The 26,888-nt window shown below is 48.0% G+C and overlaps 1 protein-coding gene across 2 annotated transcripts in view; it reads left to right on the forward strand.

The window, feature by feature from the left end:
- YWHAE (tyrosine 3-monooxygenase/tryptophan 5-monooxygenase activation protein epsilon) overlaps window positions 1-26,888 on the forward strand; it is a 186,490-nt gene that overhangs the window by 134,607 nt on the left and 24,995 nt on the right. Inside the window, exons 5-6 of one of the 2 annotated variants that reach the window (XM_078680180.1) lie at window positions 12,853-12,989; window positions 23,426-23,471. In XM_078680180.1, the coding sequence (XP_078536306.1) occupies window positions 12,853-12,989; window positions 23,426-23,433 (145 nt within the window). In that variant the 3' untranslated portion in view covers window positions 23,434-23,471. The remainder of the gene's footprint in view (window positions 1-12,852; window positions 12,990-23,425; window positions 23,472-26,888) is intronic. The other variant, XM_078680179.1, reaches the window with a different exon arrangement.

Genomic DNA, 26,888 nt, shown 5'->3' on the forward strand with positions numbered 1-26,888 from the left:
CCTCCTAAAGTGTTACCGCTGGTAAGTAACTTCTACTGGATTAGCACCATTTTCAATAAATGCCTATGCAGAAAAAAGGACTGGCCAGACATAGGACAAAAGGCTGCTGTCCTACTTTTATGTCTGTCCTGTACCAGTTTTTCCTTAAGATCTGGTCACCTAATTTAAAGTTCTCGGTTTCAGCAGACTGCACCAGAGTGCATGCAGTTGAATATTATTGCTCAGTTCTTTAAAACCTGACTTTTATAAAGGGTCCCTAAAATATAGTGGATTAGACCGTGGAATGAGGGAAACCTGATCTGAAGTTTGTCTTTTCGAGGCATGTGGGCTGCTAAATTCATATCTAGTGCATAGATCGCCGCCTAGTGTTGGGTCCGGATGATTGCACATTGTTGTCCTGGAAGAGTCTTCGAAGTATCACGAGATAGGTGGCTCCTCCCCTGGACTACAGTGCGCATGGGCATCGGCTCCATCCCCAGATTGTTTTTTTCCGCCATTGGGTTCGGATGTGATTTCGACACCTTGTCGGAATCGAAAAATTACTTCTTTAAGGCCAAAAGGCCTTCGATACTCGCGTCGGTATTGTTGCGAACGGTCCCGAGCATCGTCCGACTCTTCGTGTCGGACTTCTGGGGAGTTGCTACTCTTCGGACATCGAGGCCCTGTACTCGCAGCGAGACACCGACGAAATCATCATGGAAAGGAGTCCGTTCAAGCGCTGCCCCGTGTGTGGGTCCAAGTACCCACACATCGACGTACATCCAGTTTGTAACAAATGTCTCTCGCCGGATCACGACGAGGGCAACTGCATGGCCTGCGCCAAATTCAGGTCGAAGAAGACACTCCAGCATCGGCGCGCGGCTCGCCTCGAGGCCTTGCACGCAGCACCGGCACCCGACGACATATTCGACCCCGCAGAAGACGGCCAAAGCCGTCATCTTCAGATTTCACCACCAACAACGGAGGTCGAGGCCGATCCTGAAGAATACATCGAAGGACAGAGCCAAGACCTTGAATACGTCGATGAGGTAGGGGACGACGAAGAAGTCTATGGGGCCGTGGAAGATAGCTCAGAGGAAGAGCTATGCCCCGAAAGTTACTCGACTCAGGCTCAGGTCACGGGATCGCCACTCGGCCTTACCCACGACCCTGCACCGATATCCCCAGCCCCGCCTTCGGGCCCGGCCACGGATACACCGGAGGAGCCGTTGTTGTGCGTATCGAAACTGAAACCGCAACCAGTACAGTCGACAACATCTAAGATGGCCGACTTCACGCCTAAACCGAAACCTACGGCCTCGACAACATCTAAGATGGCCGAAGACACGTCGAAAACGAAACCGAAACAAACGGCTTCGTCGACATCTAAGACGGCCGACGTCCCGTCCAAACTTACGAAGCCGGCGAAGAAGGCCGTCGAGTCACCGGCGCCACACGCGGTGGCCAAGGACACGTCCACAAAGCAGGTGGTCCATCACGTCTCGACGTCTGGGGCGTCAACCTCCAAAAAGACGGTCGAAGCAAAGGCCACTAAGAGCCCAGATCCAAAATCCGGAGCCGCTACTCCTCGGCACAAAGACACCGGATCTGCGGTGACGCCGTCGGCGTCTAAGACAGCTGCAGGGCAGCGAACCGTTGAGTCGAGGATTCGTCGGTGCCTTCTTCTGCCACGCCGAAAGCCTCCAAAGCGGACAAACATGTAGCATCGGTCGTCAAACCCTCGGCTTCATTTACAAAACAGGTCACCGAGTCGCTCAAGAGGATTCGGGAGAAAGCCCTGCCGTCGACAAAGTCTGCGCCATCGGATCCGAAACCGATGGAGCCACCTGCCAAGAAGTCGACGAAACTTATCTATACACTACCACCAAAGGCGTTTGCACCCCAAACGGTGCCGAAGACCTCGGGGACTTCGGATTCCACATCCAGTGCGGTTTTGCCTCGACACACAGCATCTGAGGACGACTGTTAGCATTACATCGATGCCCACACAGGGAAGATGACGCTTTATAAGAGAAAGATCAGTTCCCAGCCACTGAAGACTTTTGTAATTCCACTGAAAAAGAAAAGGCAAACACAGGACTTACCTGCCCTTGTTGAACCTCTGAAACCTCCCCCAAGGAGGAGTCCAACCCCTTCCCCCACCCAATCAGGGGGTGAGGATGAAGACCAAGATGAACAATACAACTTCCCTACTGGCAATGACCCTGATGTGCATCAGGACTCATTTGACGACGCTGGGGACCTGGGAAGTCATCAGGTGGTGCAGGACCCACAAGGTTTTGGGGCACGTACTTCACCAACTGAGGATTCAGCAGCTTTCAATGCTTTAATTGAGAGGGCAGCTGCAAATCATGATGTAGATATGCATGCTGACCCAGTGGAAGAGGATTTCCTGTTTGACACTTTCTGTCTCAGAAAGAACAGTCAAAACACTTCCTATGTTGAAAGGTGTCCTTAAACATGCGCCAGAGATCTTTAAAGAACCTACAAGGGCGAGAGTGGTAAACCCACGAATAGAGAAAAAATACAGACCAGCACCTGGGGACCCTGCCTATATTCGAGGACAGTTGCCTCTGGATTCGTTGGTGGTCGCGAATGCCCGCAAGAGGGCAAACTCCCAAACAACTGGTGAAGCTCCTCCCCCAGACAAGGAGTCGAAAGTGCTTGAGGCATCTGGCAAGAGGGTCGCTGCGCAGGCTGCTAATGTATGGCGTATCGCAAACACACAGGCATTGTTAGCGCGTTACGATAGGGCGCATTACGACACCCTAGAATCGCTCCTTCAACATCTGCCTGATGAGTATAAAGAAGCTGGCGAAATGCTCATACAAGAGGGAAAGCTTATATCAAACGCTGCCATAAAATGCGCACTTGATGTAGCGGACACAGCGGCTAGAGGGATTAACACTAGCGTCATGCTAAGGCGCCAAGCCTGGCTTCGTATATCTGGATTTAAGCCTGACATCCAAACTACAATCCTCAACCAGCCCGTCTATCCTGACACTGTTTGGCCCAGATGTAGACACCACACTTGAAAAAATTAAGAAGGACAACGAAACTGCTAAGTCCATGGGGGCACTTCAATCACAACAGTTCAGGGGCAACACTTTTCGTCGCTCAGGAGCGCGTAGTGTTACCAGAGGACACATGGGACAACAGTCACAATTCACAAAAGGTAGTGCGCAGTCCTCGTATCCCAAGCAAGGTAGAGGGGGTTACCGAGGTAACCGTGCCAAAGGCAGAGGGAACACCAACTCCCGTTCCTCTGCCGCAAACAAACAGTGACTCCCTGTCACTGCCCCCCGACCATCCAACACCTGTCGGGGGAAGACTCCAGCAGTTCCTGCCAGTCTGGTCGACCATCACCACGGACAGGTGGGTGAGAAAACTAATCCAGTACGGTTATTGTTTGGAGTTAACATCCACTCCTCCAAACATTCCCCCAAGACACCGTCCTATGTCGGCAGAGCACTTGCACTTATTGCAGCAGGAAGTGCTAGTAATGCTGCAAAAAGGAGCAATCGAACTCGTGCCAGTGCAGGAGGAAGGAACAGGGGTCTATTCCCTGTACTTCCTCATCCCAAAAAAGGACGGATCCCTCAGACCCATTCTGGATCTCCGCCCTCTCAACATGTATATACTGTCGGAACATTTCCACATGCTGACACTGCAACAGATACTTCCCCTTCTAAACCAAGGGTACTTCCTGGCAACCTTAGACCTCAAGGATGCTTACTTCCACATCCCACTCCACCCGTCCCACAGAAAATACCTCAGGTTCACCATTCACAACAAGCACTATCAGTTCAAAGTGATACCCTTCGGTGTGACTACTGCCCCCAGAGTGTTTACAAAGTGTCTGGCGGCAGTGGCGGCGCACCTCAGGAGACAAAACATACATGTCCACCCGTACCTCGACGACTGGCTCGTTCAAGCAAAGTCGGAAAGACAGTGCGCCTCACACATGTCCCACACTATTCAACTCCTTCACAGCCTGGGGTTCTCGCTAAACTACCCAAAGTCGCACCTTCAACCAGCCCATGTACGGCAGTATCTGGGCGCGACAATAAACACCCTGACTGCTATGGCTCAGCCAAACAGTCAGAATCAACAGCATTCAGTCGCTGATCCAACGATTCAGACCGCAACTCTCCCTGCCAGCGAGAGTGTTCATGCAGTTGATAGGCATGATGGCCTCCTGCATCTTCATAGTCCCGCACGCAAGGTTGCACATGCGCGCCCTCCAGGAATGCTTGGCAAATCAATGGACACAGGCTCGAGGACAACTGACAGACCTAGTGTTGGTGACCGGTCGGGCATACAACTCTCTGCATTGGTGGAATCCACACAACCTTTGCAAGGGACGACCGTTCCAAGAGCCTGTGCCACAGATTGTCCTAACGACGGACGCATCTCTCCAAGGGTGGGGAGCGCATGTGCTCCACTACACGGTGCAGGGACTGTGGTCAACCCAGCAACAACGATTGCATATCAACTACCTGGAATTGATGGAAATCTTCATGGCGCTCAAGTCCTTCAAAGTACATCTGTGCAACAAGGTCGTGTTGATCCGGACGGACAACATGACAGCCATGTACTACATCCAGAAGCAGGGAGGTACTCACTCGACACAGCTGTCTCATCTGGCTCAGAGCATGTGGAAGTGGGCCATTCAGAGGAACATCTTCCTCATGGCAGAACACCTCCCGGGCAAGGACAATCAGATGGCGGATCTGCTCAGCAGGTACAGCCATCAAATGCACGAGTGGGAGATACATCCATCAGTACTCCACCCGTACTTCCGGCAGTGGGGTCATCCACAAATAGACCTGTTTGCCACAAAGGAAAACGCAAAATGCCAAAGCTTTGCCGCCAGGTTCCCTCACCCGGAATCGCAGGGGAATGCGATATGGATGAACTGGTCAGGCAAATTTGCGTACGCTTTTCCCCCAGCGCCTCTCATTCCGCTGGTGGCAAGAAAGCTAAAGCAACTCGATGACTCTCATCCTGGTTGCTCCAACATGGGCACGCCAACCATGGTACACCACGTTTCTAGAACTTTCCGTGGTACCGCATCAAAGGCTGCATCTCACACCCAGCCTCTTGACGCAGAACCATGGCGACATTCAGCATCCAGATCCGCAACAACTCAATCTGGCGATCTGGCTCCTGAGGTCCTAGAGTTTGGCTACCTCAACCTGCCTCCTGAATGCATGGACATCACCAGAGAGGCAAGGAAGCCCACTACCAGAGCTTGCTATGCAGCAAAGTGGAAGCGGTTTGCCATTTACTGTACTAACAACAATATCAACCCGCTAGATGCATCCATTCCTAACATTATCTGCTATTTGTTACATCTTTACAAATGCAATCTAGCGTACGCTTCCATTCGGATACATTTATCCGCCATAGCGGCTTATCTCCAGAATAGACAGCACCTCTCTGTTTTCAGGGTGCCTGCCATTAAAGCCTTCCTAGAGGGGCTGAAACGAGTCATTCCTCCTAGAACTCCACCAGCTCCTGTGTGGAACCTCAATGTGGTCCTCACTAGGCTGATGGGCCCACCTTTCGAGCCACTGCACTCATGCGAACTTCAGTTTCTAACGTGGAAAGTGGCTTTTCTCGTTGCTATCACGTCGCTCAGACGTGTTAGTGAGCTGCAAGCGCTCACTATCCAAGAGCCGTTCATCCAAATACATTCTAACAGGGTGGTGCTCCGCACTAACCCCAAATTCCTTCCAAAGGTGGTGTCAGTTTCATATCAACCAAACTATTGACCTGCCTGCATTTTTCCAAAACCCACAAACGGTAGCAGAAAGAATGCTTCATACATTGGACGTTAGGAGGGCGCTAATGTACTACATTGACAGAACACAACCCTTTAGGAAGACACAACAACTTTTTGTTGCCTTCTCAGCACAACACAAAGGCAACCCTATTTCCAAAGCAGGAATAGCCAGATGGATTGTTAAATGCATTCTAATCTGTTATCAAAAGGCTAAACGCACTTTAACAATACCCCCAAGAGCGCACTCCACACGCAAATTGGGGGCCTCCATGGCTTTCCTGGGGAACATTCTGTTAGAAGACATTTGTAGAGCAGCCACATGGTCTACACCACACACATTTACCAAGCATTACTGCGTAGATGTGCATTCCAAACAGCAAGCAGCTGTGGGACAGGCTGTTCTCAAGACACTTTTTCAAGCTTCTGCAGCTGGCACGGGCAACCGCCCTTAATGGAGGGACTGCTGTGTATTCTATGCACTAGATATGAATTTAGCAGCCCACATGCCTCGAACTGAATATGCTACTTACCAGTATGCATCTGTTCTTGGCATGTAGGGCTGCTAACATTCATATCGCCCGCCCTCCTCCCCGGTGCCCGTAGCGGCTGCAGACACTCTCTTGCATTCATCATTAGCATGGACATCCTTTACACTATTTCACTCCATCTCTGCCACAAAGGCTAAAAACAATCTGGGGATGGAGCCGATGCCCATGCGCACTGTAGTCCAGGGGAGGAGCCACCTATCTCGTGATACTTCGAAGACTCTTCCAGGACAACAATGTGCAATCATCCGGACCCAACACTAGGCGGCGATCTATGCACTAGATATGAATGTTAGCAGCCCTACATGCCAAGAACAGATGCATACTGGTAAGTAGCATATTCATTCTTCTTCAAGTCATGAGGTAGGTGACTCCTCCTTTCGGTGATAGTGCGCATGGGCATCAACTCCATTGTTGTTTTTTTTTCTACTATCCGGTTTGGATGTAAATTGCTGCGCTCTGGTTCGACACTGCTCTCTGGTTTCCCTCGGTGCGCAATCCACTAACTGTATTGTTTATTGATCGTGTATTCCTGCCTTTGCATTTTCGTTTCCATTTAGAAAAACTTTGATTGGAAAATCTCGTGCAAGACCTTGGGCCTAGCCACGTCGACTAAGTTTGCAGTCGATGGGATGGACTCCATTCCAGTTCTGCCCCGGGTGCCACTTTAAGTACCCCTGCACCGATCTCCACGACTTGTGCAATTTGTGTTTATCACCAGAACACTACAAAGCCTGCTGATGGATAAAACGTTCCGTGACCGTCTGGCTCGACGTCACAAGATGTATCAACACAAGGACTACAAAGACGCCGCTCCAGACCTCTATGTTGAAGATGTGGACCAGGAGCTCTTTAAAGCACAGAGCCGAGGCAAAGGAGGAAGAGCAAAGTATGTGTCCGAGGAATACTCGAACATTGCACCCGGTCAGCGTATCGTGAGTGAAGATACTACTCTGCCTCAAAAACTACCCTCTAAAAAGACTCTGGTCCCTCCTCCTCTTTCGGGCCAAGGCCTGCACCGAGATAAGGTTTCGAAAGCCCCGCCTGCGGGCCCGGCATCGAAACCGGTTACAAAACCTTCCGGCTTGGGATAGAGACTATCTTCGGGGACTGAAACCAAGACTTCGGCACCGAAAGACAAGCCAATTTAGCCTTTAAAGGCTTTGGCACTGATATCCTCCGCTCCGAAATCTTTGCCGAAAATATTAGCCCCAAAGGACAAAACCGCTCCTCCTCCATCCAAGGAGCCTTGTTTGAAAGTTCCGCCTACTAACACTGACCCCAGACAAAAGGAACTGGTCATCAACCCTAAAACTGGACACCTTCATGCAAAGCTGCCAGAGAAAAGGAGGCCAGAATGTGATTAACCGTACCAAATCGCTTTAAAGAAAATAAATATGGGAACTAATACTTCTACTCCACCTCTTTTATCTTCCTCACTTTCTCCACCTATTGATCCTAACCTTCTAATAACACCCACAAATTCTCCTCAGCCACAGTCTCCAAATCAGCAGGGTATGAGGATCTAGATGAGGACACACGATGACGCTCCAGACCCCTGGGTTGACTATTAACACTGATCCTAATAATGACAACGATCCAGACCTATACCCATCTAGGCCTTCTCCTCCAGATGATAATGTGGGTTTACTGAGTTGCCTAATAGAGCTGCACAGTATCATAGTGCAACTCCATAAGGAACCCCTTGAAGAAGATTTCCTTTTTGAGACACTAAATGAATCACAAAAGTCAACACATACACTAGCTAAGCTCAAAGGTATGTTGCAACATGCAGATGAGGTATTCAAAGATTCAGTGCGAGCTAGGGTACTCGAACCTAGAGTCGATAAGAAATACAAAGCGACACCTACAGACCCAGTTTTCATCAGGGGTCAGATTCTACTAGATTCGTTGGTGGTATCAAATGCTCGTAAACTAGCTAATTCTCAGTCAACAGGAGACTTTCCACCTCTAGATAAGAGTCCAAGTTAATAGATGCCTCAGGCAAAAGAGTAGCAGCGCAGGCAGACAATCATTGGCACATAGCTAATACGCAAGCACTCTTAGCAAGGTATGATATAGCTCATTATGATGAGTTGGAGCACTTGATGCAATACTTACCTGATGTGCATAAATCCAAGGCTCATGACCTCATCCAGGAAGGTATGCTTATTTCCAATACTTCAATCAAGTGTGTGCTAGACGCAGCAGATACAGCTTCATATGCTATTAACACCAGCATCCTTCTCAGACTCCACGCATGACTTAGAATATCAGGTTTTAAGCTGGAGATTCAATCATCTATTTTAAATTCACCCTTTAATATGGAGCATTTATTCGATCCTGCTGTGGACACTTCATTAAAAAAAATGGAGCACACGAAGGTAGCCAAGTCTATGGGAGCGCTACAAACACCATCTAACTGTGACTCATTTCGCTGATCCTTTTTAGAGGGGAGGTTCAAAGTCCATACCTACTGCAGGGTCCTCTACCTCACATAGAGGCAATAGTCAATCGCCCTCTACCAGAGGTTTCTTTCGAGGTAGATTTCGGGGAAGCAAAGGAAGAGGTAAAACACCCCGTACTTCCCTGGCCACAAATAAGCAGTGACTGATTTCCCCTTCCTCCCGATCATTCAACGCCTGTCTGGGGACATCTTACTCAATTTCGGCTAGTCTGAAATTCAATCACATCAGACAAATGGGTTTTACAAATGATCCAATCTGGTTACTGCCTGGAGCTTACCAACAGCCTTCAAAACATTCCACCACGACCACACAAACTATCTCCAGAACATCTACACCTACTCAAACAAGAGGTATAATCTCTTCTGGAAAAAAGGAGCTCTAGAACCAGTCCCTCTACAATATCAGGGGACACTGGTATACTCTCTCTATTTTCGAATTCCCAAAAAGGACCGTTCTCTCAGGCCTATATTAGACCTCAGAGAATTAAACCTATACATTCAATCAGATCAGTGCCATATGGTCACTCTCCAACAAGTACTTCATCTGTTACAACAAGGCGAATTTGTTCACTTTGGACCTAAATGACACCTACTTCCATATTCCAATACATCCCGCTCATCACAAAAACCTCAGGTTTGTAATAGTGAGACAACATTATCAATTCACCCATTCGGAGTAACTACTGCTCCTAGAGTATTTACCAAATGTCTGGCAGTAGTCGCTGCACATCTGCGAAGATATATTTAGACGACTGGCTCATCAAAGCCAGCTCTCTCCCAAAGTGCCTACAGCACACTCAAACAACTGTACACTTACTACATCACCTTGGTTTTACAGTCAATCTGTCAAAATCCCATTTTCAACAATCAATACACAAACCTACTTGGGGGGCCACTGTAGATACTCAAAAAACTCTATCCTGTCCCAATCTAGCCAGAATTCACAATTTTCAGGCTCTCATTTCCAAAATTCAACCCGATCACTCACTACCAGCTGGGGTATTCATGCACTTACTATGAATGATGATGGCATCTTGCATCATGATAGTTCCTTATGCAAGACTTGAGATGAGTCCCCTTCAAGAATGTTTAGCACGCCAGTGGAATCAGTCTCAGGGTCAGTTGACAGATCTAGTGTTGGTGGATGGCCGCACTCGTTGCTCCCTGCAGTGGTGGAATCCACAGAAGCTTTCAAAAGGGCAGCCTTTCATCGACCCAGTTCTACAGACCGTGCTAACAGCAGACGCATTGCTCAATAGTTGGGGAGCTCATCTCCAAACTCACACAATTCAGGGATTATGGAGTCTGAAGGAAAAGCAATTCTATATAAATCATCTAGAGCTGCTAGCAATCTTTCTAGCGCTCAGAACCTTCCAAATTCACCTGGTAGGCAAAGCTGTCCTGATACATGCATACATACATACATACATACATACAGACTAAATGACAGCAGTGTACTATGTACAGAAACTAGGAGGGACATGCTCTCCAACTGTCTACCTTGCACAGGACATTTAGAGATGGGCCATTCATCAAAAAATGTATCTCCTGGCAAAACACCTCACAGGAGTAAACTATCAAATTGCAGATCGCCTCAGCAGATACAGACAACAGGTCCATGACTGGGAACTTAACCCTCAAGTTCTCCTTCCGTTCTTTCAGTTGTTGGTTTTTCCAGACATCTGTTCGCTGCACACCTAAACTCAATCCATCACCCATCATCCAAAGGCAATGCTGTATGGATAAACTGGTCAGGGATATTTGCTTACGCTTTTCCGCCTCTCAAACTCATTCCACTAGTGGTTCGTAAGCTCAGGCAAACATCCCTCACACTAATCCTGGTATCTCCAACTTCGGCTTCCCAGCACTAGTTCACTACCCCTGTTAGAACTTGATAGACTTGACTTGATAGTCTCATCAAAAACTACATCTCACACCCAGTCTCATCACACAGAGCCATGGAGAGATAAGACATCCAGATCCCAAACCGCTCAACCTTGTGATCTGGCACCTGAAATCATAGTTTGGTTATCTGAATCACCAGACTGTGTTAATATCATTAAAGAGGCCAGAAGACCTACCACAAAAGTTTAATATGCAGCAAAATGGAAGCGGCTTATTTATTGTAATAACAACCATATCAACCCACTTGATGCTTCTGTTCAAAATATCATTTGTTATAAACTACGTTTAAAATGTTCAAATTTAGTGTACACATCTATAGGCTTGCATCTCGCTGCAATAGCTGCTCATCTTCAAAATAGACAACACCTGCCCCTTTTCAGAGTACCTGTGATTAAGGCCTTTATGGAAGGATTCAAGAGTTATTCCTCCAAGACTTCCACCTACCCCAGAGTGGAATCTTAATATTGTCCTTACCAGGCTAATGGGTCCAGCCTTTACATTAATGTGAACTACAATTTCTGGCTTGGAAAGTTACTTTCCTCATTGCTATCGCATCACTCGGGACTGGGTGAGCTTCCGGCATTAACCATAGAAGAACCATTTTAAAAGGTTCACCAAAACAAAGTGGTTCTTCACACTAATCCTAAATTTCTACCACATCAACCAATTTGAGTTGCCTGTGTTCTTGCCTCACCATATTCTGTGGAAGAACGTGCTCTACACATTTTAGATGTTAAGAGCATTACTGTATTACATAGAAAGGACAAAACCCTTTCGTAACATTAAAAAACTTTTTGTCGCTTTTGCTCCACCACATAAAGGCAATCCCATTTCCAAATCAGGTATTGCACAGTGGATAGTCAAATGTTATGCGAAAGCAAAGAACTTTACCAATTTCCCCTAGAGCGCATTACACTCGCAAACTGGGGGCTTCTATCGCTTTCTTACCAAAACAGAGTGGTTCTTCGCAGTAACCCTACATTTCTACCTAAAGTTGTTTCTGCCTACCACAGCAATCAATCTGTTGAGCTACCTGTCTTCTTTCCTCACCCAGATTCTGGCAGAACGTGCTATACACACCTTGGATGTTAGAAGAGCATTACTCTATTACATAGAGAGGACAAAACCTTTTCGTAAAACTAAACAACTTAGTTGATTTTGCTTCACCACACAAAGGCAATCCCATTTCCAAATCGGGTATTGCACGATGGCTCGTCAAATGCATTCAAACTTGCTATGTAAAAGCAAGGTGAATTTAACCAATTCCCACTAAGGTGCATTCCACTCGCAAACTAGGGGCTTCTATGGCTTTCTTAGGAAACATTCCCATAGATGACATCTGTAAAGCTGCAACAAGGTCTACACCACACACATTGACAAAACACTATTGTGTAGATGTGTTAGCCAGACAACAATCTAATGTAGGCCAAGCAGTTTTACGTACACTATTTCAAACCACTGCAACAGCTACAGGTTTGCCACCGCTTTAGGAGAGTAATGTTGTATAGTCTATGCACAGCATGTGATCTACAGCTCACATGCCTTGAATGGAAAATGCTACTTACACAGTATGCATCTGTTATTGGCATGTAGAGCTGTAGAGTCACATGCGCCCACCCACCTTCCTGGTTACCTTTACCTGTTGCAGTGCTATCTTAATTAGATACTTACACATGGACATCTCTATTCTTCTCTAACTCTATTCTCACTCTCTGCGGGAAAACAATCTGACAATGGAGTCGATGCCCATGCGCACTACCACCAAAAGGAGGAGTGCCCTACCTCGTGACTGGAAAAGACTTCTTCGAACAAAAACAAAGTACAAACGTCTGTGCCCAACTCTAGATGGCAGACTTACGCACAGTATGTGACTACAGCTCTGCATGATAAGAACAGATGCATACCGGGTATGTAGAATTTTCCTTCTTGTGCTTCATTATCAGGGAGCATTTTTATTTGCCATGCAAAACTCTATTGGAAATACTCTCTAACACAGTCATGTTTTGTACCCAGTTTGTCTCCTAAGGTCAGTGTTCATGTTTCTGCTAGTCATTTGAAGATAATGGAAGGAGCTGTTTATCTAGTCAATGTTTGCAAAGTGTCTTGATGCCTTTTATAAACAAGTGCTAACTTGCTTCTCCATGTAGGTTGGCAAAAGCAGCTTTCGATGATGCCATTGCAGAGCTAGATACACTGAACGAAGAAAGTTACAAAGACTCTACTCTTATCATGCAGTTGTTACGTGATAACCTGACACTATGGACTTCCGACATGCAGGGAGATGGTAAGAAATCTAAAACGAGCTATTTTGGAAGGGTTTAATCCGCAAGCATTGAATTACACACTAATACTAGTTTCATGTTTTCCTGTGATTGTCTTTTCCTTTGTTGATAGTGCATGGTATTGTGGATAGATTAATCACCTCCTGTTTCAATCATCACAGACCAACTTTTCGGTGTGGGTGGTTTTTGCCAGTTTTAATTCTTACGGGAGCCAACAATTCTTCATTCTGTTGGACTGCTGTGCTATAGCGCTATTCTCTAGTCATTGTATTGCCTCTTAACCCATCCTGGTTAAGGCTGACCTGGTCAGCCGTCTCTGTTATCTCTTTGAGCGGTCTTATTTATTTGGTAAGCTCTTGCTGATACATTCATACAGGAGCATGCATATATTTGCTAACAAAGCGAAGAGCATCAGTAGGATACAGCTGTAATCCTTAATCTTTGTCCTTTACCCTTTCCACTTTACATCTATTTTCTCTCCTTTGATATTTTTCTACTCTTTTTAGATGTGATAAACATTCATTCCCAATCTTCATTTCTAGCTAACTCCTCACTAACCCAATATCCCACTATCTGCTGGTTGTGTCTCAAGCCAACAAGTACGTTTCTTAATAAAACACTATAAATAAATAGGTTAAATATGTAAGTCAAAATATCTGAAAGAAACAGTGATAGATTCCTTACCTTAGAATTACCCCTAGGCGTCAGACTGGACCCGGAAAGTTTTAGTCAGCGGTACCCCTGCACGTCTGTAGGTGGCGTTTGTGCGGCTCCGCGTCAGTTGTTGGTGTCGTGGTCGCCGAGATGGTGTCGCGGGTGCTACTTAGACGCCGCCCATGCACACTGACGTCAGTTCTTTCTTTTTCCGCGCCACAAGCGCAGATCCGGGAAGAGCAGGTACCCCCAGTCATTTTTTGACTGACTTTTTGAGGCTTTTTGTCTCCTATTTTTTCATTGAGTCCTCAACTCCTGGTGCAGTTAGGATGCCCGATTTTAAGTCCTGCGAGGACTATCATCGCATGATGTTGGTGACAGAGCCGCACTGAGTGTCTTTTCTGCCTAGGGCGCATGCCCCGACCCAAAGTCGTGCCCTGACTGCAGGGCCATGGCACCAAAGTCTTAGCGGGAGCGGTCCCGAAAGCTGCTGGAGCCCCGGCATTCGGCTCCACGCCGTTCGAGGTCCCGTGGGATGTCGAGGGACCATGCCCGGAGTCATCATCGATCCTCTGTATCCAAGTCTTCGCACTCTGAGTCAGGTAAGGTGAAGCACAAGAAGTCAAAGAAACATCATTGTTCTCCGACTTCCCCTTGCGCGGGTGTGGGTGGTGCCATTCCCGCTGCTCCGGCGGAGCCTGTGGTGTTGCCGCCGACCTACCTGCCCTTTCTGGGTCCGTTGGCGACTCCGGCCCAGATACAGGAGTTGCAGTCTACCATGGCTGGTCTCTTTGGGCCTTCGGGTCCCGCTGGTGCGCCTTAGGGTCCCGCGGTCCCAAACAGGGGACCTTGCATTCCGCCGGCGCCTGCCCCAGTGTGCGGGACCTCCATGTAGCCAGGCCTGGATTCCGGTTGACCTAATCACACCTCCACTGAAGTAGAGCCCACCGGCACCACTTCTGACGCCAGCCCTGGTTTCAGCCCTGAAGGGGACGTGGCGTCGGGCCGGCATCAGTCGATGCCGTTCTCAATGTTGCTCGAGGATTTCTATCCCTATGTCCCTGCTCCTTATTTTAGGCCTGTGGAACGGCCTGGGAGGGATCTGAGGGCCCTCTCGCAGCTGATTGCAAGGATGACCAGGACTGGGCAGAGGAGTTAGTGGAAGCCAGTGGTCTGGATACCTCACCAGACCATGGCATGCGGTCTCTTCCTACCGTGGCCACGGAGGAGGGTGCTAGTTATGCCGTGGTGTTTCGTAGGGCGGCCGAGGCACTACACCTCGTGCTCTTTACTGTGGCCGTCTGGACTAACCTCCTGACAGAAGTGCTTGAGCCAGCAGCTACTTTTGTGGTGCCGCTGCTCCTCAACGAAGCACTTTCTAACGTACTTTTGGGCACCTGGTCCAGGCCCACCACGAGGGCTCCTGTGGATAGGAAAGTGGCATGTCTCCATCGCCTGGCTCCGGGTGACTCCATTTTCCCCTCTCAACACCCCACTCCCAAGAGCTTGGTTGTCCAAGCCTCTGCTTCCCCCACCGCCTTACCTTCCGCACCACTGGATAGGGAGTCCAAGAAACTGGATCAGTTCGGAAAGATGATGTTCGAGGCATGTGGGTTGCTAAATTCATATCTTAGCATAGATCGCCGCCTAGTGTTGGGTCCGGATGTTTGCACCTTTTTGTCTTGGAAGAGTCTTCGAAGTATCACGAGATAGGTGGCTCCTCCCCTGGACTACAGTGCGCATGGGCATCGACTCCATCCCCAGATTGTTTTTTTCCGCCATTGGGTTCGGATGTGATTTCGACGTCTCCTGTTCGGAATCGTGATAGAACTTTTTCAAGGCCAAAAGGCCTTCTTTGCACCGTCGGTATTGTTCGCATTCGGTCCCGTCTATCTTCCGGCTCGTAGAGTCTGATATCTGGGGGGTCGTGTGCCTCTTCGGTGATCGGGGCCTAGTCGACGCAGCAAGACTTCGACGGCATAGAGCGGAGTCCATTCAAGAAATGTCCCGTGTGTGGGTCCAAGTACCCACACATCGACGTCCATCCTGTGTGCAACAAGTGCCTGTCGCCGGACCACGACGAGGCCAACTGTATGGCCTGTTCCAGATTTCGTTCGAAGAAGACGATCAAGCTTCGGCGTGTGGCGCGCCTTGAGGCCCAGCGCTCGGCTCCGGCACCGGTGGACATCTTTGACGACCCCGCGGAAGACGAGCAAGTGCGTCACCTGCAGATTTCCCCTACCCCGGTGGAGGTCGAGTCCGACGACGGAGCAGACGTCCACAGTCCCGACATTGAGGAAATCGTCAAAGGTAGGGGACGACGACGAAGCATATGGGGCCATGGAAGATAGCTCGGAGGAAGAGCTATGCCCCGTTCGTACTCTTACAATGGCTCAGGTCACGTGATCGCCACGCGGCCTTACCCAAGACCTTACACCTCGATCCACGGCCCCGCCTTCCGGCCCGGCTACGGACACCTCCGCGGAGCCGCCATTGCTGAAACCGAAACTGAAACCCTCGGTATCGATGAAAACAAAGATGGCCGACACGCCATCGAAACCGAAGACGTCTGCTCCTGTGCCGACGCCGTCGTCTTCGGGGGCCTCCAAACCGATACAAGCTGGCGACCAGGCAAAGGTGCCGAAGGTGGTTAAGGAGCCAAGCTCGAAGAAGCCCGTTGAGCCGGTGTCAACCAAGGTAGACAAGCCGACGTCCAAGAAGACTGTCGAGCCTCCATCAGGACAGTCTGTCGCGCCGAAGACCAAGGGGCCCGTTGACGCGAAGTCGGTGAAGGGCGCAGAGCCACGGTCTGGGGTCGTGACTCCTAAAGGAAAACCTGTCGATCCGAAGCAGTCGGCGTCGACGGCAGTGGACAGTGATCGAAGCGCACCAGTCAAGAGAGCTCCTGCGCCTCGAACGGACAAACACAAGTCATCCACGGTCTGGTCTTCCCCTGGGGGCGGACCAAGGACATCGGTCGGGTCGACGAAACCGTCCGCTTCCTTTACGAAGCAGGTCTCGGACTCCCTCAAGCGCCTTAAGGACAAGGCTTTGGCATCGGAACCGAAGACTCCTTCCGCACCGAAGCCGGCAGACACACCGAAGGCCACATCGGCACCGGTCCTCTACACGTTGCCGCCTAAGGCCTTTGCACCGCGGTCGGTGCCCAAGGACACTGTCGACGTCAACTCAACCGGCTGGGACTGTGGGTCATCGACACCCTTTGGTTGAAGAACGGTCGGAGCATTTCATCGATGCCGACACCGGGAAACTCACGCTATACAAGAGGAAGATTACTTCACAACCTTTGCAGTCGTTTACCATTCCTCTGAAACGTAAGAAGCCTGCAGCAGAAGCACCTGTTCTGGTGGAGCAGATTCTTCCTCAGCAGAGGAGGAGTGCAACACCTTCACCCACATACTCTGATGGGGATGGAGGGGAGCAAGATGAGGAGTACAATTTTCCTGCTCATGCAGAGCCTGATGAGCAGCAGGACTCATGGATGGACACTGGTGATCAAGGGGACCAGCAGACGGTCCAGGATCCTCAGGTTTATAACGTGAAGCAGTCTTCCACTGAGGACTCTGCGGCATTTAATGCCTTAATTGAAAGGGCAGCTAAAACCATAAAGTGGAAATGCATGCTGACACCGTGGAGGTGGACTTCCTTTTTGACACTTTCTCTACTGCTGAAAAAACTGTCAAGACTCTCCCATTGTTGAAAGGGGTCCTTAAGCATGCGGCAGACATTTTCAAGGAACCCACAAGATCACGGGTTGTCAACCCACGCATTGAGAAGAAATACAGACCGGCACCTGGCGACCCGACCTACATTAGGGGCCAGTTGCCTTTGGACTCTTTGGTGGTCTCTAATGCCCGCAAGAGGGCAAACTCCCAAACCACGGGTGAAGCTCCTCCCCCAGACAAAGAGTCAAAAGTGCTGGAGGCATCTGGGAAGAGGGTAGCAGCTCAGGCGGCCAACATATGGCACATCTCAAACACGCAGGCTCTGTTGGCCAGATACGATAGGGCACACTACGACACCCTAGAGCAGCTGTTACAACACCTCCCAGACCAGTTTAAAGAGGGAGCTGAAATGCTTATCCAGGAGGGGAAGCTCATCTCCAACGCTGCTATAAAGTGTGCGCTAGATGTTGCGGACACAGCAGCGAGAGCGATCAACACTAGTGTGATGTTGAGGCGTCAGGCATGGCTCCGCATCTCGGGATTCAAGCCAGAAATACAAACTACTATCCTCAACCAGCCCGTTAATCCAGACAGGTTGTTTGGCCCAGAGGTGGACACCACCCTGGAGAAGATCAAAAAAGATACCGAGACTGCCAAGTCCATGGGAGCTCTCCAGTCACAACAATTTAGAGGGAACACTTTTCGTCGCTCAGGCAATCGAGGTGTTAACAGGGGACACATGTCGCAGCAGACGCCATTCAATAAAAGTGGTGCGCAATCCTCCTACAGCAAGCAGGGCAGAGGTGGATACAGAGGAAACAGTGCCAAGGGTAGAGGCAGAGGCAACAACAGTTCCCGTTCCTCTGCCGCCAACAAACAGTGACTCCCTGTCGCTGCCCCCCGACCATCCAACACCTGTCGGGGGGAGACTCCAACAGTTCCTGCCCGTCTGGAAGTCCATCACCACAGACAGGTGGGTCAGGAAACTTATCCAGTTCGGCCATTGTTTGGAACTGACATCCACCCCACCACCCATACCCCCAAAACACCGTCCTATGTCAGCAGAGCACTTGCCCTTATTGCAGCAGGAGGTTCTAGTGATGCTGCAAAAAGGCGCAATAGAGCTCGTGCCAGTGGAGGAAGAAGGCACGGGGGTTTATTCCCTGTACTTAATCCCAAAAAAGGACGGCTCACTCAGACCGATTCTAGACCTACGCCCCTTGAACCAGTACATTCTTTCAGAACACTTCCACATGTTGACACTGCAGCAGGTTCTTTCCTTGTTACAACGGGGAGACTTCCTAGCAACCTTAGACCTCAAGGATGCTTACTTTCACATACCACTCCACCCATCCCACAGAAAGTACCTCAGGTTCACCATCCAAAACAGGCATTACCAGTTCAAGGTACTCCCCTTCGGAGTGACCACCGCTCCCAGAGTGTTCACAAAATGTCTGGCGACAGTGGCGGCACACCTCCGGAGACAGGGTATACATGTCTACCCTTATCTGGACGACTGGCTCGTGCAGGCAAAGTCAGCCCAACAGTGCGCCGCAGACATGTCCCACACCATTCACCTCCTTCACAGTCTAGGATTTACACTGAACTACCCGAAGTCACACCTTCAGCCGGCCCATGTGCGGCAGTATTTAGGCGCGACGATCAATACACTGACTGCCACAGCTCAGCCAAACCCAGCGAGGATCGACAACATCCAGGCGCTGATCCAAAAGTTCAGACCGCAACACTCACTCTCAGCGAGAGTGTTCATGCAGTTGATAGGCATGATGGCCTCCTGCATCTTCATAGTCCCGCACGCGAGACTCCATATGCGTCCGCTCCAAGAATGCTTAGCGCATCAGTGGACTCAGGCTCAAGGACAGCTAAACGACCTAGTGTTGGTGACGGGTCGGGCATACAGCTCTCTGCATTGGTGGAATCCACACAACCTTTGCAAGGGCCGACCGTTCCAGGAGCCTGTGCCACAGATTACACTAACGACGGACGCATCTCTCCAGGGATGGGGGGCTCATGTGCTCCACTATACAGTGCAGGGACTATGGACAACGCAACAAAGGAAGATGCACATCAACTACTTGGAGCTGATGGCAATCTTCATGGCACTCAAGTCCTTTAAAGTACATCTGTGCAACAAAGTCGTGTTGATCCGGATGGACAACATGACAGCCATGTACTACATTCAAAAGCAGGGAGGTACGCACTCTCCACAGTTGTCTCATCTGGCTCAGAGCATGTGGAAGTGGGCCATTCAGAGGAACATCTTCCTCATTGCGGAACACCTCCCGGGCACGGACAATCAGATGGCGGATCTGCTCAGCAGGTACAGCCACCACATGCACGAGTGGGAGTTACATCCATCAGTACTCCGCCCGTACTTCCAGCAGTGGAGTCATCCAGAGATAGACCTGTTTGCCACGGAGGAAAACGCAAAATGCCAAAGCTTTGCCGCCAGGTTCCCTCACCCACTATCGCAGGGCAATGCGATATGGATGAACTGGTCAGGCAGATTTGCGTACGCTTTTCCCCCAGCGCCTCTCATTCCGCTGGTGGCAAAAAAGCTAAAGCAACACTCGCTGACGCTCATCCTAGTTGCTCCAACGTGGGCGCGACAACCGTGGTACACCACGTTCCTCGAACTCTCCGTGGCACCGCATCAAAGACTGCACCTCACACCCCGGCTCATAACGCAGAACCGTGGCGACATTCAGCACCCAGATCCGCAGCAGCTCAATCTGGCGATCAGGCTCCTGAGGTCTTAGAGTTTGGCTACCTTGATTTGCCCCCCTGAATGCATGGACATCATCCGGGAGGCAAGGAAGCCCACTACCAGAGCTTGCTATGCAGCAAAATGGAAGCGGTTTGTCATCTACTGTACCGAGCACGCTATCAACCCGCTCGATGCATCCATTCTTAATATCATCTGCTATCTGTTGCATCTTTACAAATGCAATCTAGCATACGCTTCCATTCGGATACACTTATCCGCCATAGCGGCTTATCTCCAAAACAGGCAGCATCTCTCTGTCTTCAGGGTGCCTGCCATTAAAGCATTCCTGGGAGGGCTGAAGCGGGTCATCCCTCCTCGGACCCCGCCAGCTCCTGTGTGGAACCTCAATGTGGTGCTCACCAGATTGATGGGTCCCCCATTTGAACCTCTGCATTCATGTGAGCTTCAGTTCCTAACATGGAAAGTGGCTTTTCTCATTGCCATAACGTCTCTACGACGTGTTAGTGAGCTACATGCGCTCACCATTCAAGAGCCATTTATACAAATTCATTCAAACAGGATGGTGCTGCGCACTAACCCCAAATTTCTCCCTAAGGTGGTGTCGCAGTTTCATGTCAATCAAACGATCGAACTGCCCGCATTCTTTCCCAACCCAGAAACGGTAGCAGAAAGGATGCTCCATACGCTTGATGTCAAAAGAGCGCTTATGTACTACATTGACAGAACACAACCTTTTAGAAAGACACAGCAACTCTTTGTTGCCTTCGCAGCCCAGCATAATGGCAACCCCATTTCCAAAGCAGGAATAGCCAGGTGGATCGTTAAGTGTATTCAGATTTGCTATCAGAAGGCTTAGCGCACTTTAACGGTCCCCCCCAGAGCACACTCAAGCTGGGGGCCTCCATGGCATTCCTCGGTAGCATTCCTTTGGAAGACATTTGTAGGGCAGCCACATGGTCTACACCACATACGTTTACCAAACATTACTGTGTAGATGTGCATTCCAACCAGCAGGCAGCTGTAGGACAGGCTGTTCTTAAAACACTTTTTCAGACTTCTGCAGCTGGCACGGGTGGCCGCCGTTAATGGAGGGACTGCTATGTATTCTATGCTACAGATATGAATTTAGCAGCCCACATGCCTCGAACTGAATATGCTACTTACCAGTATGCATCTGTTCTTGGCATGTAGGGCTGCTAACATTCATATCGCCCGCCCTCCTCCCCGGCGCCCGTAGCGGCTGCAGACTTTTCTTGCATTTCATCTCTAGCATGGCCATCACTTCTCAGTTACACTCCATCTTTGCCGCAATGGCTAAAAACAATCTGGGGATGGAGTCGATGCCCATGCGCACTGTAGTCCAGGGGAGGAGCCACCTATCTCGTGATACTTCGAAGACCCTTCCAGGACAACAATGTGCAATCATCCGGACCCAACACTAGGCGGCGATCTATGCTACAGATATGAATGTTAGCAGCCCTACATGCCAAGAACAGATGCATACTGGTAAGTAGCATATTCATTCCCACTACTTTCTAGTGCCCAAGAAGGACAAGGGCTTGCATCCTATCTTAGACCTCTGGAACATCAATCGCTCCCTCCACAAACAGAAGTTCAACATGCTCACTCTGGCTCTGGTCTTGTCTGCTCTCGATCCACAAGACTAGATGGTAGCGCTGGACTTGCAAGATGCTTATTTCCACATCCCAATCCTGCGGGCACACCGGCGTTACGTGCGGTTCACGGTAGGCCACGAGCATTTTCAGTTCACCGTGCTCCCCTATGGCCTAACCACCGCCCCTCGGGTGTTCATGAAAGTGATGGCCGTGGTCGCAGCTCATATGCGTTGATCAGGGGTTTGTCATTAACTGATTCAGAATTTTATTGTATTATATACACATTTGTGAAATAAAATATATATTCCCTTTGGACGAAACTGCATTGAAACGATTGTTTGGTGCATATTTGTCTTTAAGTTTTTAGGTAATAAGAGCTCACTTGATAATAGCTCCTATTGAGAATATCAGTAGCTTTTGAAATTGATTAATGGCTTAATAGGTATTCGTCCCGGCAGGGACTCAGGGCACATCAAGTCCAAGTCCATCAGTAGTCTGGCTGTGGTTAAGAAAGAGCTACATATGGTTTAGAAGAGTAGCTGGTGTATGAGGGAGTGCAACATAAATTGTGATTGCTGGATGGAATTAATGGCACAATCTTAATTAACACGTCTTTGTTATTCAGGGGCATGCTGTTGGGTCAATGTTACACCAGACCACATTAGCGTTCGGCACTAAGGGCCTGATGTACAACATTTCTATTTGTAAATCATGTCTGCATATTATCTACTGAATTTTTTCGAATGGAAAGGAATTTTACCAATTGACTCGTGTACTAGTGGGTCGATTCACAATTGAATTATAGGGGATAGCGATCAATCACTTCATTAATAGGTAGGTCATGAATTTCGACTCAGTATGATTTAATACCAACAAAAGTATGGTGACCTGCCGACTGTATCTGTGATCGCATTTTAATTTAAAAAAACTTTTTTAATTGCAACCCGTTTTTTCGAAAACTGAATTAGATTTCAAAAAACCTTTTTCTTTAAGTTTTTTAAATTTAGAGTGGTTAGTGGTTCCCACTGCCACTGCTGCAAAATGGAGCCCCTTCCTGTTAGCGAATATGTTAACACCAATCTCTGAAGTCTGTAACTTTTCAATCTTTTGCGACCAGATTAGTCACAGAGCATTGATGCATCCCTTAAACATCATTATTTGGAATAGACACCCAAAACATTTTATGGTTTTTTAAACCCATTGTTTAATTTGAGAACCTGTTACCAAATCTCAAAATGTGTTTAGTACATAAACATCCATTTTACAGTTGCAAACACTGTTTTATTTTAAAATTCGCAGGCTTTGCGACTGCAAAATTGCTTTACATCATGCAGATAATGCCATTTCAGTGGCAGTCTCGAGGGTAAGGTGAGACCAGAGTAAGGAAAGACATAATAGTTTACAAGTTCACTATTAGTCTGGGGCTACTATACTATCCTTTGGCAGTCTGTGTTAGTTAAGCATGCAATTTCTTAGATATTCTGTAACAGGACAAAACTGGGATAGAAGCCCAACTGACATCTCTTCAGGCAATTATGCAAGTGCTCAGACTCATTGCTGGTGAAATTACATGAGCTTGATTCAAGCCGTTCATTCAGATTTTACAGTCATTTGTTGATGGATGGGTACCTTAGTGCAAAATACTAGCTATAAGTAAAATTACTTAAGCAATTTGTTTTGCTCTTAGTGTGATTTATACAACTCGTGTCTCCACTTCTCTACCTATTGTCTAGATTCCTAGAGGAAAGTTCAACGTTTCCCTTCTTTAAATCAGCTTTTGTAAGTCCCTCTAATGGCTTGCTCTTTTGTTTTTAGTCCATTTTTGCATCTTTTTTGCTGCTGCCTGTAACTTAAATTCCATTCTATGCCCTTCTCGGGTTATGGCTTCTTGCTGTCCTGTGGTCTGGGTTCTATAAAATCAATGGGATTCTCAATTTTTTTTATCACTGTGAACTGAGGTCAAATCGATTCTAAGGTTTTGATGCTTGGTTGTTTTGGTAACTTGCTTGTTTTTTTGTAGTTATTTAGGTTGACTGAGCATGCTTGGATTTTATGCATCATTTGGGTCTGAAGTGCCTGTTTGTGCGTGTTTATAAATGATTTGCTGTGGCTTTGTGGGAAGCAGTACGTTTGTACTTCCTTGGTATTCGTTGTTTTTAGGAGAAAACAATCTTCTAATGCACAATGGGTGACTACCCAAGATAAAGTTGCTAATGTACTTCTTGCAAACTACAACACACCAAAATATATCAATCACTAATTCTGGCAGCATGTTTTTTTCATCTTGAAATCTTGTTTAATCCTGTTAAGATTTTATACATTCAACATGTACTCCAGACCACAGTTTGCAAATTAAACCTGATTGAGCTTGTGTTATTTATTTAATTTTGAAGAAATTCTGCTACTTGCCTTCATAGGTGGTGTAGTCATTTGTGCTGCTGTTTCATTGTCATCGGTACATGCCTTCACAAAGGACTACTGAATGGACCATTGGATCAACAGTGAAGCAGGAGTGGTACAAACAGTACGCTAGCATTTGTAAACACGTCCTAGAAAGACCCCGGCCAACTCGCAGGAGATGCACATCATGTGAATCCAGAAAAGGTTCACGCTGCTAAACTGTTACTTTCTAGTAGGAGTAGGATTTGTGCTGCTAAACAAAATGGTTACTTCCTTTTAGGAGTAGTTTTGCAGTTTGAAGAATTTTCTGGATCCACATGCAACCACCCACCTCCACCAGTTGAGATGAAATTGCAAACTCTACTCCAGAGAATACTGACAAACCTTGGGAATGAAAAAGAATCTGCAGATGGTCACTGCATCGAGAGATTTCTGGGGCATACGTTAAGCTTCACACAAGTAGGGGTTTAACTCCAAATGTTTGATGCCTACGTGTGAGAAGGTGGTCCTGACCCTCTTTTCCGCCTGGATTTTTTGCTTTATAATCACCTGGTTTTTGGCCTTGTACTGTGGGGGAGTCTCATAGCCTGTGACTCACCCATGGTAAAATGGACTGCGCATATTTTTCCTCTAGTCAACTCCTTTTAAGATAGTTTAGCAAGTCTTTTTTGCAATTGAAGAATCCCCATTGAAATCCACAGGGCAACCAATGCCAAAACAGCACCCTGCCGCCCCTGCGTTGCTGCATGTGTACTCTGGGTGCTAACTCGTATCTTCCTATGACCTTAGCCTAACACCAGGAGCTTTGCTCCCACAACTTTTCGAAAGGGCGGCACCAGTCGGGTTGCCGAAGCCGATTCGTTGGTGCACTCGGCAACCGACGCACATAGACGTCAGTATACAGGCTTAACACGGCCTCTGCTCCACGGAATTTGTATATATAACAAATTCTCCACCAACGAATCAGCTTCGGCAACCCGACTGGTGCCGCCCTTTCGAAAATTTAAACCACCCGATAAGGACCGGGTTGGAATTATCACCGGTTCCCCGACCACGCGCCTTGATCACTAAGATCAGCCCTGAAGAGTCACAGCCACATGTTGTGACGAAACACGTGTCGGCTTGAGTGATATTTGCAGTGATTCCCAAGTGGTGAACGCTCCTGGTGAATAAAACTTTTGAAAACTTACGCTTGGTTTGATCTATCCCTACTAACAGTACTCTAACAACAAACCAGTCTACAGATACATATTGTGTGCTCTGGACCTTTTGCCTAAAAAGAGTAAGGTGCTGTCTACTGTTACCTACCTTTGGGGTTTCCACTGGTCTCTGTGCACGCTATACCTCATTTTGGTATGGGATATATATAGCCAGCTTCCTACAACTTGCCCACCTCGCCAGTGGAATAAGGAGGGTTACCAAAAGAATCATAAGATGGCGACAAGGTATGCACTTGTGCATTGTGAACTTTTGTTTCACTCATAAAGAAAATCGGCATGACTCCTCATCTGGTTGACCCAAGAAAAAGTAAAATTGGTAATGTTTGCCGACCCAACCACCAGATGGCAGAATGCCCAGCATATAAATCCAGAGTACCCTGAAGTTGCCGAACAATTGTTCTCCAGTATTGGATCTTCCATAGATTAACATGCTTGAATCATTCCCGGTCGTCGACGTGGGAGTCCCACTGTACTATAATAAAGCAATGGGTATTACTATCATAGACAGAATGGTAATGAACCATAGGTGTTATAGCCTATGTTCCAATCAGGCGACAGCACCCCCCCTAGAACACTCCCAGGGGAGGCTGAATCCTTCAGATTTTGTACCACGCGTCGTGTGATGAGTTTCCCTGTACTATGTTCAAATTACTTTAATCTCTCGGTGGTATTAAAGGAATTTACTTCCAAAAGGCATAATTTCTTAGTGTACTGTTAGGATATGCAGGAAGTCTATGTCCCAACTCGCTAAAAAAAAGACTTTTCAGATCCTGTGACTCTTGTGGGAAGAAGAGGCTCCATTCGGAAGAGCCACTTAAACACTACATATATTGCCTCTATCCAAAGCATAAGATAAGATTGCAAGCCTCTTAGACAGAGAAGATAGACGTTTGCTATGGCTGCAAAGGCTAAAAAATAGTGCCCGTTATTTGAGGATAGTGATCAGTCTTCAGACTTCATCTCCCCTCAAGACACTTGCATCTAAAGAAAAAATCGCCTCAACCACCTGCAAAAGCCATTAAATTTCAAACATATTACTTCTGGGCACGAAAAGAAGAATGAGGACTGACTTTCCTCCTCCAAGAAGAGAAAACTTGTGTCAGAAAAGATTCACTCAGAGTCTACCACTGCTCCTTTCCCTAAAGAAGCACTTCCCCAGGGTGCTTCACAGTCCCATCGAGCTCTGCAGGTGTATTCTCATTGACAACGACTCAGTCTATGGTAAAGACATCAATGACTAACTTTACCACAGCATCATCTCCGCTCATGTCCTCGTCACCTCTGTCATCGATCATAACGAGGATACTAAAACTCCACTCACCCAATACTCCATTGACTACGTCTCTCCTCAACTTACCGTTGATCATGAAGATCCGGTTGACGACTCAACGGCGATACCATTGATGATAGGTTTGTCAGCAATACCTTTGAGGCACCCGTTGACTATGACCCTATCGTGATACCTACTGCGACGCTATCAACGACTAACTTACTGTCAACTAAGAAAACATCCATGATTGAACACACAATGCCGACAGCAAAAATGTCTGCAGCCACAATTGTGCCAGCTCACACA

The sequence above is a fragment of the Lissotriton helveticus genome, chromosome 3_1 (assembly GCF_964261635.1).
Source record: "Lissotriton helveticus chromosome 3_1, aLisHel1.1, whole genome shotgun sequence".
Taxonomy (NCBI): Eukaryota; Metazoa; Chordata; class Amphibia; order Caudata; family Salamandridae; genus Lissotriton; species Lissotriton helveticus.